The sequence below is a fragment of the Mauremys reevesii genome, linkage group 7 (genome assembly GCF_016161935.1).
Source record: "Mauremys reevesii isolate NIE-2019 linkage group 7, ASM1616193v1, whole genome shotgun sequence".
In the NCBI taxonomy this organism is placed as follows: Eukaryota; Metazoa; Chordata; order Testudines; family Geoemydidae; genus Mauremys; species Mauremys reevesii.
Genome location: NC_052629.1, coordinates 111,357,273 through 111,373,764, shown reverse-complemented (window position 1 = coordinate 111,373,764; position 16,492 = coordinate 111,357,273). Strand labels below are relative to the sequence as shown.

At 42.9% G+C, this 16,492-nt stretch overlaps 1 protein-coding gene across 3 annotated transcripts in view; it reads right to left on the bottom strand.

Annotated features, from left to right (window-relative positions):
* The window catches only part of SUMF1 (sulfatase modifying factor 1), an 81,183-nt gene that overhangs the window by 44,414 nt on the left and 20,277 nt on the right, over positions 1 to 16,492 (bottom strand). For all 3 annotated transcript variants that reach the window (XM_039482342.1, XM_039482343.1, XM_039482344.1), the window contains exon 4: positions 137 to 219. In XM_039482342.1, the coding sequence (XP_039338276.1) occupies positions 137 to 219 (83 nt within the window). The remainder of the gene's footprint in view (positions 1 to 136; positions 220 to 16,492) is intronic.

Below are 16,492 nucleotides of genomic sequence, written 5' to 3'. Positions count from 1 at the left end.
ATCTATACACTGAGAAGCAATAGAAAGAACACAGCAAGAAGCCCATCTCTAATCATGCCTCCCACCTTCTGCGCTGAGTTTCTACAGACACAAAGTAAATACCACAGTTAAAACTGAAAGGCCATGTCTGGCTCACCTCTTTGAGATATTAGAATCTGGTCCCTCAGGTTGCCTCCAATTAGCTCCTTTAACAGGCATCCACCAGGGAGCAGCTGCAACCTGAAAACAGGCCAAGTAGAATCAAGAAGAATGTTGTAGGCCTTCTCAATTCCCAGTCAGAGGCTATTCCGGGAAACATCCATGTGACAACAGTGAAGAAGTGACTACACCTCATTTTTAAGCTCACAGCTCTGAAGCCTGTCTACTGTCTCCAAACCCTCTGTGCAGAAGATCATCTCTAACCAACTGAGAGCCATATGTTTAGTCTACAGTGTTAATGGCCAAACAAAAGCCAGTGCAAGTATGGAATAATACACTATGGAGAAGAGCAGCGGGGAAGTGAAGTAACTGAAGCTGCAAAGTTCTTTTAATGACTTCTTTTCACTAGTATTGACCTGCTTCAGATTTTGAAGGGATTGAGAGAAGTCCAGTGATTTCCCAAGTCTCTGATGTTCTGAACTGCAGCTCGTGTCCTGAAAACACAATCTTGAGCAGGCTATTCACATCTGACAGATCTGTCCTCTCACCAATTTCCAGTTGTAATATCTGAGTCCTGAAACTATTTGTGAAGCTTACCCAGGTTGTCTTACAGACTATTTTAGACTTTTTTGAGCACATCGTGTGGTAAGTCAGATGTCATCTAAGCATCACAGCAATCTCTTTGCAGTGCTATATGATACTATATCCTGTCCCAGGTATGGCTAAAGAGTTTATTTTTAACTCGTTCAGTTTGGTCTGGCAGCTTCTAACTCTAGAATCAATATTTTGGGGACAATTAAACACCCTGAGGACATCCCTCAATTAAGGTCAAGACTTCCATTTAGCACACTTGTCATTTTCCTTCCAGTTAATTAAACTCACTAGTCTGGATCAGCAGTATTTGCTATGGACTTCCAGTAGCTGGAGACAGACAAACCACAAAACAACCTCAATTTTAATATCTTGGCCAATGCAAACTTCATGACTGCAGTAGTTTGCAGTGTTTCTCTAAACACAGAGTGGTAAGTTGTTTCTTTAGTTATAGTTTAAGGACCATAAAATTGTTCTTACTTCAAAAACAGCTACGAACAATACACACAGAAGAGTTGTATTACAGTTTACATATAAGCTATTGCTTCCTACTTCAATGAAAGCACTTTGTGGCAAGTTGAGGCAAAAAGATAATGCCTGTTTAGGTCACAGAAAGTACAAGTGGCAGAGCTAAGTGAAATAACACAGACCTGCCCCAAAATGGGTTGGCATAATAGGCTTTAAAGAAAGATTATTACATATGCATATGAACAAGAACATCCACAGTTATATTAACTAGGATAAGGAAAATCATGATGTAAAACTCTCAATGCTTTAGTATGTAAGTAACCAGCAACTGCCTAGGGTGAGCGAAGGCAATGTAACCAGTGGACAGAGCATCAGACTAGGACTCAGGAGACAGGTTCTATTCTGCCATTGGCCTCTAATCATGACCTTGATTAAGTCATTTCACCTTTGTTCCTTAGTTTCAGATAACAATATTGACCTTTGTAAAGCTCTCTTAGATCTACTGATGAAAAGTGCTATATAAGGCCAAGGTAGTAATAATGAAAAACTTCCCTTATGAACAGTTTATTCTATGATTGTCCATCTTGGAGTTACTTCCTGTGAAGGATGTGCTACTGCCCCCACTCAGAGACAGGGCACTAGAGTAGGGGGATGAGTGGCCTGAACCAGTACAATCTGAAAGCTAGCAGCAGCTTCCCAGGAGAAACATGATGCCATTGATGCTACTTCCACCCATGGGGATTAGCAGTGAGGAGGGAAAGGTGTTTGAAAAGGATAATTAAATGTTTCAACCATATGTGCTCTATGGTCCCGACCCCTTGTCAGCATTGCTTAAATAGAAATTTCAGAAGCGGGAATAAACGGCAGTCTGACAAAAGGAAGTGGTTAATACATTGCAAAAGGCACATTGCTTACACTTGCAAGACCACCAAATAAATGAATCCTCACAAAAATGTGCAACATCGTTTTCCCCAACTAAAAGTGAGGTTTGAGCCCAAGGTTGATGGCTAAAGGTCTTGCCCTAAACCATATAATGAGTCAGTGGCAGAACTGGGATTTGCTGACTTCTAGCTCTGAGATCAACCCACCACACTACAGACCCTCTCCACTGAGGAGCCTCGGAATATTCTTGAGTTGTGCAAAAGAGCACTTGAACCCCTAGAACAGATGTTCTCAAACGTGGGGATAGGCCCCCCTGGGGGGCACGGAATGTATTCTGGGGGGAACAAGAAGCTTTGGAGGAGGACTTATTGCGCATATTTTACCCACAGCCATGAATAACTAGCAAAGCTGATTTCTCCAGACATATCAAGTCCTCAGCTGGCACTGTGCATTTGACGCTAGATGCTGCTGTGCACTGTGACAAATTTGTTAAACTTGCATGGTACGTTAATCCCTTTGTTTCGACAGGGTTTTAGTTGTAAGTATTGACCACAATTGCCGTTTTGCTTTTGCTCTTATTACAACAGGCTGTTGGCTCTGTTTGCATCAGTGCCTTACTGTTTTAATATTTAATGAGAGTTGCATGATTTTTTGGTAATCATATGTACTTGTGTGGCAGGAGGAAGGGGAGCATAAACTACTACATGATCAAATATGTTTGCGAATCACTGCCTTAGAGGCATGGTCAAATTCCAGCCAGAGAGATAAGACTAGAACTCTCTGTGGAAGGGAAGTGGTCACACATAGGTGCCTGAAACACTTTCCTTCAAAATGTGGGAATAGAAGATGTTTGCATTAAGTGCAGAAGAGACAAGGACAGTTCTCAGCAGCCTGGAGATCAAAGCTTCCTATTTCACAGAGTGGGTTCCATTTAAATGTGGCCTGTTTTTATATTATATAACAGAAGGCAAATCACATCTCTCAAAGAGCTTGTGTTCATTTCCCAGTCTGACAACTACAAAAAGGAAGCAGACACGCTAGTGCAGCTCAGACACGCTAGTGCTGTTCTCAGTCAGAGGCCCTGCCCTTTCTGAGAAGTGTAATAGCACACTCAGCCTCCCACTAAACTTGGTGACTCCCTTATGGAGGATTCCAATGTTCTCAGCTGGAGGAAAATCCTCCACTTTAGACCCCCAGTTCACTTTCCCCAGCACAGACTGGCTGTACGTTTCATTTACTAGTATCAGAATGAGCAAATTCCAAAACTGACACTATAGACTACATTTAGGCTAAAAGACTGATTGTATGCAACTTCCTTGCTGTTTTTCCTTGTCTCCTAAATTTTGGATCTTTGACTCATAGCTGGGCTTCAATCTTTTATACTATCTCCATTTAAGAACTGGTGGTTACTGAAAGTTAAAGGGCCGTTCACGTGCCAAGAGAACTTGACAGAACCGTACTTAGAGCTCATCAGTAGTTTCACAGGAACTGAAATGTGCATATTGTGACATTTTTCTAAGAAACTGCTAGCTTTAAAAAGATGAAGGTTGTAGTGGACTGTTGTATCCTTTGCCAAAACAAAAACTTGCACGTGACTAAGAAGCCACTTTGTGTTTCTTCATGCACAAATAGCAAAAACATGTTCTCAGTTTGAATGGTGTATGGTAACAGAGAAAGAAAAAAAAAAAGTCTCTCCACACAAAAGCACTGCATGTCTCTCTTCTGTTTCTGGTTGTGCTGAACTGAACACCAAAGGGCTGCCAGTTTTTGCAATCAGATTTTTCAAAGATATGCAGATGCAGTATGCAAACAGGATAACAACTATAGACTAAGTATACCACAATCTCCAGATTCACTTAATGATCATTTGGAAGCTAATCATGTATTGACATCATCAACTAATATGCATTAAGCTGCTCTTTCCAAAAAGAAAAAAAGTATATGCATTTCAAACTTCTTAGAATGCTTTAAAGCTTTTAATAGCTCTAATTCTAATCAGCACAAAGGCTAATTTGATAAGAGATACTACAACTCCCATCATTTAATACTGCAAACGTTCTCATACCACTAAGGAGCTTAATTGCTTTCATAATGCCTGACATTCTCATGCTTCAGACCTAGACATGTGTTCCATAGACTGGGTGACAGATTCAGTCTGCAAAAACAGAACATATGCTGCTGAACAATAAGTCCAGAAGGGATAATTAAAGACGATATCAACCATTTCACTTTGATTAACTCTTTAATCTGCAAGATAGACCACAGGCTCTCTATTAGCAAAAATTATTCTCTTTCTTAAAAAAAATAAAGACTAAGGGCACGTCTACACTGGCAAAGTTACAGCCCGGCAGTTATAGTGCCGCTCAGAGAGTGCCGAAGGAAGACTGCTATTGTGTGTTCACATTGACAGCTGCCTGTGCAATAGCGTGTTCACACTTGCGGCACTATTCAGAGCAGCGCACTCTGGGCAGCTAACCCACAGAGCTTCTCTTTCTCTTTTGCCGCTAAGACTTGTGGGAAGGCAGAAGGGGTCGCGGGGCATCCTGGGTCCTGTCCCAATGCCCTGCGATGCACTGCTTCATATCCCAGCAATCCCTGTGCTTCTGTCCACATTTGGCACCATCTTTCAATGGTTTGTGTACTGTGCACCCTGCCCTGCCTCTTTCTGGCTGCAGGAATGGATCCCGAGCTATTGAGAAGAATGCTGTTCGCACTGACCAACACATCACGAGTGGCAGTGGAGTTATTCCTTAAACTACAAAGGCAATAGGAGTGCGATATTGATCTCGCCACACGTAGTAGCTATGACATGAGAATGCATCATAACCTCCCCACACTTTCCACAGGAGGTGATTATGGAAGATATCTCACTGCTGAGGGTGAGCAGGGAATCAATGGAGGGTCTTCTCCAAGCCTGGAGCTTCCACCCTGGCCCCTATGTGGCTACCCTGGGGGCAGTTATGCGCCCCCCCCCCCGCGATGGCACAGTAGCACGGGAAAGTTACCATTAATGAGCCAAGAAACAAAGCAGCAGTATCTCCATGAGTGTTTCCTGGAGATCTCTGAAGGAGATTCACATGAAGTGAGGGAGTGTATCAATAGCTTGTTCCGCCGCTCAAACTAGGCATGAGGTGGGATACAAGCCTGCTTTCTGCAATCCTCCTTCCCTCCTATCCACAACAACTCGCTTCAGCAATTCCCAAAATCAGATCCACATACCAGGGGCCTCCTCTCCTGTTTGCGCTTCGCCAATATCCAACTGCTGTGACTGGCTAGGCTCCTCCAGGGTAGAAAAGAGCTCCTGACTGCATGCATCTCTGGCCTCCGAGTCATCCTCTGCCTCTTCATCCAAGATTGCCTCCTCCTGTGTCAGTCCACTCTCGACAGGCAACGAAGTATCCACAGGGGACTTCGCAGAGGAGGTGGGGCCACCACTGAGCACTGCATCCAGCTCTTTGTAGAACCGGCAGCTCTTGGGCGCAGCACCAGAGTGGCAGTTTGCCTCCTGCGCCTTGTGGTAAGCGTTCCACAACTCCTTCACTTTGAGCCCACACTGCAATGTGTCCTTGTCATGGCCCTCTTCATTCATGCATCTAGAAATCTGTCCATAAGTATCATAATTCCACGGCTGGAGTGCAGCAGGGACTGGGCAGCCTCCTCTCCCCAAACACCAATGAGGTCCAGCAGCATGGCATTGCTCCAAATGGGGGATCACCTGATGTGTGGGGAAGGCATGGCCCCCTAGAAAGATGCGCTGAGACTGCTGCATGCATCACTGAGCAAACAGGAAGGGGACTTTAAAATTTACAAAGGAATGTAGGGGTTGGGGATGACAGTTGGTCACCTGAGGGTAGGCAGCAGAGTTCAAACCGATGGCCAGAAAAGGGAGAACAGGCGTTGTGGGACACCTCCCAGAGGCCAATCACTGCGCTGTAATCACCATGTTGTCTACACTGGCACTGCAGCGCTGTAGCCACGGCTCAGAAAGCTCTACGCCTCTCATCGAAGTGGTTTTTTAGAGCGCAGTTTCTGCGCACTAAGTGGCTTGGCAGTGTGTACGCCTCGGGAGTTACAGCACTCAAAGCTGCTTTCCTGAGCACAAACTAGCCAGTGTAGATGGGCCTAAGAAAAGACACTTTTGTTGAAATGTTTGTTCAAGCAGTTTAAGTGGATAACAGCTCTGAAAACAGGACTACTATTTTGATAACTATAAGGATGTTGTTTTAGGAAGGCTCAACAGTATAATATTTTATATAGTTGGTTCAATCACCTGAATATTTACATTCCCCACACTCCCTGCTACAGAACTAAAATCTCTAAGAAACCAGAACGAAGGCTACAGTACACTCCTCCTGAAATTGTGCAGACAGGCGGACACCATTTAATCATACCGCAAAGAGAATAATTAACAACAAATTCACTCCTACAAGTTCTCCCACACGCATGGAGCAATTTGCAGAACTGAGGCCTAGTCACCTACTGCCACCTTCGATTAAAAATGAAAAAATTTCTCAGAGTCCAATTTACTTTTCCAGAAGTGTTTGCGATTCCCTTATTCCACCAATAACCTCACTGACTTCAGTGGGAAAAGTCAGCAAAAGCCAGGAGATGATTCTGGCCTTTGGCAATAATATTGTCTAGTGATCCATTCTCTTTAGGCAGGTTAGGGATTAGAAGAAATGCTGCATTACCAGGGTTGGAAACATTACAGGGGAAAGTTCGTTTGAAAAAAATCAAACATTCCCCTTGGGTTTCTTTAAATGATCATGAAAAGATTTCTATTCATCTTGGGTACGTAACAGTTTTAGAAAACTCATTTGCCCCAAATTTTGGCTGACTACATCCCTTCAAATAAAACCTGGTAACTTGCTTTATGGATAGTAACATGTAACTGAGTAACCCAGGTCTGGGCTTATGAAATCTCATTTCTCAGGAAGTGGTTCTTTAATCTGTTCTGTACATCAGTTTGCAACTGAGGCTGAATTTTTCATTTCATCCCAGATTCTAGTTCAGGGGTGGTCAAACTTACTGACCCTCCAAGTCGCATATAACAATCTTCAGAAGTTCAAGAGCTGGGGCAAGCTTACCAGGGCTCGGGGCATCAGCCCTGCTCCTGCTGAAGCCCCAAATCTCCCTCCCCATTGGGCAATAGCCAAAGGTGACATGTGGGACCTCTCCCAGGATTTGCTGGCCCAGCTCAGTCGCATGATGCTGGTGGTGGTGCTGCTGCTGGGCCCTCTCCCCACACCCCTGCACAGCAGCTGCTGGAGCCGGCAAGCTGGGAGCTGCGACTATGGAGAGAAGTAGTGAAAAGATCTGGGAGCTATAGGGAGGGGCCTCTGGGTAAGAAGATGGACATGCCTGGGGGAGCATGACTCAAGCTGTTGGGGAAGGGGGGGGGGGGGAAGACTGAATCTTTAAAATTGTGCCCCCACCCTCCAAACCCCCACTCTCAGCAGGCACCTGTCTCTGGCAGAAGCCCCTAGCTCTGCCACAGGGTGCGAGGCCTGAGTCTCCCTCCCCCCGCCTATGCAGGGGGGCACCGAGTTCAGTGCCTCCCTCTGCTTGGGATTCTCAGTTGAAAATCTCTCTTGCCATTAGGCTCCTGCACTGTTTTTTTGTTTGTTTGTTTTTGGGGGGGGGGGGGGCAGCACAAGAGGTGGCCTTGGAAGCACTGCAGTCCCATGCCAAGCATCTGGATCCCTCAGCACCAGAGCTGTGCCTCAACTGCAGGAAAGATAGGTGCTTCTTTAAGTCACCTGCCGACCCAGAGAGCATGTTCAGAGCTTGCCTACCAGATCAGGCCCCTACACATGAGCATGGGGTGGGGTGGGGACCAGAATGTCTCATAGCCCCAGTGGTTAGGGTACTAACCGGGGATGTGGGACAGCCCTAGTTCAAGTCCCTCCTCCACCTGAGGGGTAGAAGGGATTTGAACAGGGAGCTGCCACCTCACAGGTAAGTGCCCTAACCACTGGGCTATGAGATATTCAGGGCATTCTGCACAAGTGTGGAAGGTTCACCTCTCACAGGCGTCAGTAAGTGTAGCAGCCACTGTGTGCTCAACTGCACTCGCACAGCCCAGGCTGCTGGAATCAATGCTTATTAAGACTCCACTGTGGCTACCATATGTAGGCCAATGTGAATGGTTACTATTAGCTCCAAGCAAGATCCTGCCCCAGGTCAGAGCTCCAGTGTAGCGTAGTGTAGTGCAGTGCAGTGCCAAGGCTTGGCAACTAAAGTTGGAAGCAGCTTTTCCGATAGATAGACTAAGGATACACAGCCCTGGAATATTATAATTTCACCTGTTCTGCAAGGGATTTCCTTACCTAAAGGGTGTATTCCATTGAGCACAAAGATCCTGTCCTGTCTCTCTCGCAAATACATACGCACCCCTCTTTTCCTGTAGGACTGGGGGAATTTTAACAGGCTACAGTTGTACATGCGACCCCTATATTTAAAACAAGCCCCCACCCAAATCAAATGAAAGTCTTTAGATAAATGCACCTTCTCTCTTCACTTGAGCCAGACCTCTCCCCAGCTAGCCCTTTCTTTTCTATTAATACACTGAAAATGGCAAGGACATGACCTATTTCTATTCAACACACCATCTCCATAGCAACAGTCTTATGTTAAGTTGAAACAGATGTAACTGACTGCATGGAGACACATTACAATGTAAATAGTGTGAAACTGAATATTGCTTCAAGGCTCAAGACAAAGAAGAAGAGACCTTTTCTAGTCACCCTTCTGTCAGATACCAAGGTTGTCATAGTAGCTTCATGAAAGAGTCAATCTACAGATGTGATTGTTATTCTTGCTTTGTGTTTGCAAAATATTCTGCAACAAAGAGATGGAAACAAACACTCTATAATTATGCAAATAAATTATATTTCATTCTCATTCTTAAAACTAACTCCACCAAATATGAAATTAAATCAAGGTGGATAAAAATCAATGATAAAAAAAAATTAAAAAAATAGGATTTATTTTTATTTTAAATCAGGTTTTGATAAAATACTCTGAGGAAAAAATTAAAACTATCTTTAGGTAGGTTAAGATATCTTTGAACTATAATGTAACTCATTATGGAATAGGAATTATAAATTCTAATTTTATAGAATGAGACAATATAGTCATATAATGTAAGAAAAGTTTTGCAAATGAGTTCTAATAGTTCATGGATTAGAGACCCAATCTTATGGGGTTCCACAGGCTTCTGTATAGATTATTTGGGTTAAATCTTTCTAGCTATCCAATGGCAGTCAGTGCTCAGTCTAGAAGATACTAGCAGAGATGCCTGAAGTGGGTTCTAGCCCAGGAAAGCTTATGCCCAAATAAATTTGTTAGTCTAAGGTGCCACAAGGACTCCTCTTTGTTTTTGCTGATACGGATACCGCTCTGAAAACTGTGGATGTGTGTCTCCAAAGGTAACTTGCTTGTTAACAGCAAAAAAATGTTTTTAAATAATATATAGAGGTGAGAAATAACAGGCTTCAACTCTACTGCCACCTGCAAATTTGTGTACACAGAGTCAATCCCTTACCTCTCTTTAAAAAGGTGCAAAATTTCAAGAAGTTCAATGAATAGAAGATTGTTGGGGGCGGAATAGATCTGGACAAGGAGAACAAGTCTGGAGATAAATGTGAGAAATGAGGAACATATGCTTGTTTTGTTAAAATATTATATGTTTGCTGTTGAAGAAAAAAAGCCAGAATACATAATGTTGTTTTAGTTAAATAAAAACAATTTAAATGTCTGTCTGGTGACCTTCTCCTCCTAATACAGCATGGCAAGAAAATCCTCCAAATATTAATGATTAACTTGTTGAATAGGAGATATTTATGAAGTCATTGGGAGGTGAACTATCTGCTTCAATTACCTATGTTAAATGAAATAACCAAACAAACGACCATTCATTTTCTGATATACCTGTAAAACTAATCTGAAAAGATTTTTAAACAGTGATTTATTTTGAAATGTATAGTGTGTACCTTCTAAAAATGAAACCTACATCTATCTCCGAGTTGTGAAGAATATGTATTAAGGTTATAACAACCAACAAAAAAAGCACTTTTATGTAGAAAACATGATTAAAATCTAGCTTTCCTGACTAGTGATTTAAATCAATTTGATTTAAATCAAATCCACCCTGAATTAAATACATTCAAATTAGTGAATCAGAAAGTCACTTTTTTCTTCCAGCAGATAGCTCTCTCTCTTACATGGTGTTGCTGGCTCTTGCACTTCTATCACAACTCACAATATTGATTGTCTTGCTCAAAGCCCCAGCTACTCAAGTCCTCCGACTGCATGAGAATCTCAGCTTTCACTTACAAGAAAATAAGTAAGTTTCCAGCCTTCACCACTGGAGTAAAGCTTAGAAATGGGCCCTCTTACAGGCCACAAAACAAGACTGCAAATGAAAATCGTGGGACTTCAAAAATAATAGAATTTAAGAAAAGTCTCTTGATTTTTGAACAGCCAGTGTTTGCAATATGGGACAATTAAGAATTTTACAAGATGGGAATGTATATTTTAAATGATCAGTTAGGAAAGGGCTTAAGATTTAACTGAGAGCCAAAATTTTACTTTGATGCAGCTCCAAGAAAAGCAGACAAAGTTCACATTGCACTGAACCAATCAAAAACTCAGAATGTTCAAGTTCTGGAGGTCAGGAAGTTTTTTGGGTTAACTCTGCAACAAACAAAAGCCTTCTCTCTCTACAACAGCAGGACCACTGGCAAGACTACTACATTTTTGCTTTGCAATTTACCTTTGAGCTTGCTGGATGCATTTGAAGTGTCCTGCTCTTTGCTGCTCGTTGGCAACATATCTGGAACTCCAGAAAGACCTATGGGTTTCTATTTTTCCAGTGGTTCAGCAATCCCTGGTCATCCACAATCCCATGCAGTACAGATACACTGCGTGCTGACTGCGATTGAAGTAGTCAGACTCATCCTGCAACTTATTAACATCATAATCATACCATTTCTATAGAAAAAAGAATCAGGGGTATTGTCATCTTGTATCAGTAGACAGCTCTAAATGCTCCAATAATCTGCAACCAGCAGACTACTAATTCCAAAAGTATCCCAGAAGTGTGAATGCAACAGAGAAGGTCTTATAGGACATAACATTTAAGTAACCCATGGTTTAGTGACCTCATCTAGAAAGTATATTTGCCACACAAAAAAACCCCAACAAAATACCCAACCCTGCAAAGGCACTAAACTGTCCTCCTTAGCACTCACGTTTGACCCCCCCCTCCTCACTGGTACCTCCAAACACATCCCCTTAGGTGACAGGCCTCTTGCCTTCACCTTCCTCTGGGACAGAATCCAGCAATTCTCACTCGTAGGCTACAGCCTCCTGGAACCAACTGACTGCTCAGCAGGCCTGACTAGATTCAGCTGCCCTGCAAGACTTGCCTTACCTCAGATCAGCCTTTTCAAAGCAAAGTATTGTTTAATCTCAACAGTAGGAATACAGGCTAACAAGAGAAAAAAAGTGTTTAACACAATCAGTCTGTACATGCCCAAAACTCAGGCAGGCCCTGCTCAGCTGCCTTCCCCCTCCACCCCGCTTCTGGGTATGGGATTCAGTCTGATTCTCCACAGACCCCATCTCTCCCCCTGCATGTCACAGGCCCTCGATTTATTACACCCAAACTTCATTGTTCCCAGTTTCCAGCCTCTTTTTTTTCAGACCCTGAGGTTATGAGTAGGCCTCAGCATGGTGGAGCTAAAAACTTTGAAGAGATTGACACCTGCATTATCTTTAAAGTATCCCTTGTAGCCATACAGCAAACACAAACAAACATGTAATAATAATAAAAAACAGGCAGCTTCTACACCCTTCACAATGACCTCTCTGGCAATATGCAAGAACGCTTCAATGTCAGGACTGCTGCTTATTATTATACAAACAATTGTTTAATTATTACCTTGTCCTCCACATTTGTTTCAGCCTACGTTTAGATTCTAATTCTTCAGGGAAGGGAATAGGGATTTTTGTTATGTTCACACAGCGTCTAGCACAATAGGGCCTTGACTCACAAGAGGCACCTCTAAGATTAGAACTATCATAAGTTATAATAATATTGAACAGGTTTGTATACCAAGAGGGGAAGAGGGAAACAGAGTCTGATGGTCTAAAACTTGAGTCACAAATGGCAACATTCACCATAAAACTCCGCCCGAATATTTTACTCCTAGTGACAGGATAACCCCAGTTTGCAGTCATCGGTCCACTGACCTTTCCAGACCCAACAATAAATGCCTCCTAGAAAAAACGGAAAGCATACAAACCCATACATTTCAAATTTTATAGCTCCCTTGTTCTGAAACTGATTCACAAGTTTTCTTCTGACCCAAAAGAAGAAAAAAAATATCAGTGTGTCAGAGTTTATCTTCCCCAGACCTGGAATGACAAGCTCCCACTTCTTTCCAGTGAATACATTTAGGAACCCTTTGATTTACATTGTATTGAGAGAAGAGTACAAGGTGTCATACTTGTCACTTTCTTCACGGCAGCTGTATATAGAGCTGAAAGCTTGTGCATTTTCTCTTAAGAGCTTGCCAACCTCTTTATCGGAAAGTATGCCTCAGTATCTTTCCACTGAACAGCGACAATCCTTGTGCTTACTTGTTCTAATGCACATTTGTTAAAAATGACCCAGAAGTGGAGTAATAGCATCATGTAAACATCCCCCCATGCTGCTCTGCCAAGAGACCTCTATTCTGAACACCCCCCTCAACTACTGTAGAGTGAAATTAGACGATCACACCCCTTAACTGCATCTTTTATTTCACTCCCTCACCCACCCACACACACCAGCCCTGAGAACCCTGCAATTCTTTCCAGCCACACTCAGAAAACTGGGCTTTCAGGTGCTGTTATTTTTACTCAGGTGCTGTCACAACTGCATCAGTTCTGAAGACACGATGAACTCTAGACACCAACTCATTTCACTATGGCATGCAAGCAGTGGGATTACATTTGGTAAGGACAGTGCACCTGTACACTGGGTGGATGCCTATCTCCTGGGTAGGCCATGATCATTCCAAAGCTGCCTCCATTCTCTGCAGGGAAGGATCCAATGCTTGTGGTGCTCTGCCAGCCGATGGATCCTTTGGAGGGACCTGTACTGATTTCAGAAAAATCTGTACTAGATGAAAATCCAGCATCTGAGGTAACCAGCAAAACCACCAATGGGTCGATAGCCGATTTGAATAGAAAGTCAGCAACTCCAGCACTAGCAGGTCAGTCACTTCTGCTGCAAGAAACACAGCTACTTCACCACAACAAGACCACAGTACACATTTCCTGGCCACCTCTATTAGCTCCCCCACCCCTCAATGGCTTAAACCAGACTCAAAGCTTATTGCGCTCTATCTCACTTGGATAGTGAACAAAACAAAACCACTCCAAACTGAACACTATAGACATAGTGATACAGCAAAACAAATTTCTTATAAGCTCCTTCTACAGACTCAATGCCAATGAAGTACTCACAGACATGCCCAGCCCTTCTGAGTGCATCACCCATTTAGGATATTCCCCAGGCAGGCTCATTCTCTGTCTACACCAATGTAACTTGTCTAGCTGCATATGGGCAAGTCATAGGTGCTGGAACTAGGGGTGCAGGAGGTGCTGCCACACTCTCTGGCTTGAAGTGGTTTCCATCATATACAACATTTACAGTTTGGTTCAATGGCCTTCGCACCCCCACTATACAAATTGTTCCAGCACCCCTGCTGTAAGTCTGTGTTTAGGCAAATATAAGAAGATGCTCCTCCTCCTCCTCCCAACCCACATATAGTGCTTGTTCAAAACTACAGACATTTTCTTAACTTTCTTGTAACAGCACAACCAAGGCCTCACAGGAAATATCCTACTCTAGACTAAAAGTCCACAATTTCAAGCATGGTCCAATGGAGAGCGCGTTAGACTGGAACTTAGAGAGACCTTGGTTCTATTCCCAACTCTGCCGCTGTACAACTATAGACAAGTCATCTGCCTGTGACTGTTCCCTCTCTCACTTTCACTCCTGGAGCAGGGCCAGTCTCTCATTTGTATTGGAGCAGAATCTATCACAATAGGGCCCTGATCTTGGAAGGGTGTCACTGTCATACTAACAAAAAGTCACTATCACTGCTACTATATTCTCCTTTGTGATCAGGATTTCTTGATTTCCATCCAAACGGAAATCACCTGTTTAAAGCTGGATTCCTTACTATGCAGCTGATTTGAAGGTTGTGGGGGGGAAGAGAAGATCAAAAAGTTTCTTTTCCACTTTTTCCCCCCCTAGATCCCACACATTTTAGGGCATACTTTTGTCTAAACTAATAACTGCAGGCTTAAAAATTGCCAAACCACAAGGAAGGCCAGTCACTGCTCCCCTGGGCAGCTTGCCAATGTAATCAGCGCAATATCTTTTTCCATGCCAAACCCGAGGATGTTCTGCATGCCAGTGACTTAGAAGACATCCTAATAATAAATACTGAAAAACAAAAGGACAATCCTCTAAAAGTTACTCTAACCAAATACGGAAAATCTGTGTGGGGAAGCAGCAGAGAGGACCAGTTTGGGCTCCATGCCAGCTCTTCAGCACAACTCTGCTTCTATTAGCATTATGGCCAATACCCGACAGTTTGGATACAACATCAAGGCAAGTGGCTCCCACATACACAGTATTTGTTTATACAAAAAAGCCAAGGCTAGGCTACAAAAGCACTCACTTTAAAATACTATAGAATGAGGTTGGTTTGTTTAACCACAACCCGCTTTGTAGATTTCTGCAGCACAGCACTAGGAGGCCAGTGTGGATTTCACACAACTCTGGAACATTCCCTGCCAGCTTTTACATTTCCAGGTATACAAGTGATCCCAACCAGGATCCAGTGACTGTATTTCTTCCACCTTCAGCATTTGCACACATCATTACTTATGTACTGGAAGCTTCAGGGGTTTTTCGTTTTTTTAAACTTTATTAAAATTTAATATGGTTTAATACCCCACAATCCCCAAGCTCTGGCATGGCATTACAAGATGCCTAACAGCCCTACTCCAATCATATTTCTTTCCTTATATTAGTTAACAACAAAAAGCATAGGCTATCCTTCACTTTCAAGAATGATGGAACAAATTGCTGTTATGCCATTGGCAACCCATGAGATTCACATCTGTCAGGAAATGGAGTTTTCAAAACTATGGTTGAAAAGCCTCATAAGCTGGCCCCTTCCCTTTCATTTACAGGTTTTGCTTCTTCATATGGCAAGTAAAGCATGAAGTGTTTAATTTTACCTAGTGTTACCATTTCTGTAGTGCTCTATATAAGGTCCTTGCTCCCGGACATAGCATTTTCCCCTAAAAGCACACTATGCTCTTTGTAAGATGAATCACTTTTGTGAAAGTTAAGTGATTAGGTATTAATACCAAATCATTGTGTGTCTTTAAAAGTCTGCCAAAAGAAAAATCTAAAACCCTCACACGTGGTACCCTATGCAGTTTTAAAGGAAAATGTAATACTCTGATGCTCCTCTTAGCGCTATGCTGCTAAGGGGGAAAACTGTTCCACCTTAAGCAGAAAGGAAAGGTTGCAATCATCTATACAGCACCAGAACACTGCAGTAATATGCATCTCTTTTGGAGGCAGAGGGAGGAGCGGTAGCAAGCCACTTTGTAGAAGGGTTTTGTTTCTGCAAAAAAATCCCACATTGCTAAGTTCTGAACTGCTCATTTTTAGGGCGTCCTTGATTTTATTTTATTTTTTTTAAAAGGTGCAAGTTATTTATAATCACTGACCACCACTTGATCTTCTCCAGAGGATTGCCGCACATTTTTCAGGCATGAGGTAAACCTTACAAAACCTGATGGTAGGTATTATCCTTTTTACAGATGGGCAAACTGAGGCCCAAAAAAGGTGAACCGATTTATTCACAGCAGATCTAGGAACAAAAACTCAAGAATTCCCATTGCCAGTCCCACTGACTAGCGCATATTCCTCTATGACCTATAATCTAGAGAAAGGCCTTTTGTCACGGGAAGGCCTATTTTAAGTACGTGGATTAATTTTTAACCATTCCCTTCAATCAGTAACTTTAGGCTCCTCTCCAATCCACTTTGTTTCTGATAAATGGGGCTAGAGCCAGTGAAGTGTGGGCAGGTACTGTAATATATTAGACTGTGAGCTCTTTGGGGCAGGGACCACCTTTCTGTTCTCTGTACAACGTCTTGCACAATGGGGTCCTACTCCACGATGGGGCTCCTAGGCACAGCCACAATACAAATAATAATCTTGGCCTGAGTCACTGTTTAGTACAGTCTTATGTTTATATCAAAGCGCTGAGGGCAGTTGGAATTGGAGACCAAGCCATATGCACTTTTAAGGAATCATTTATTCCCAATT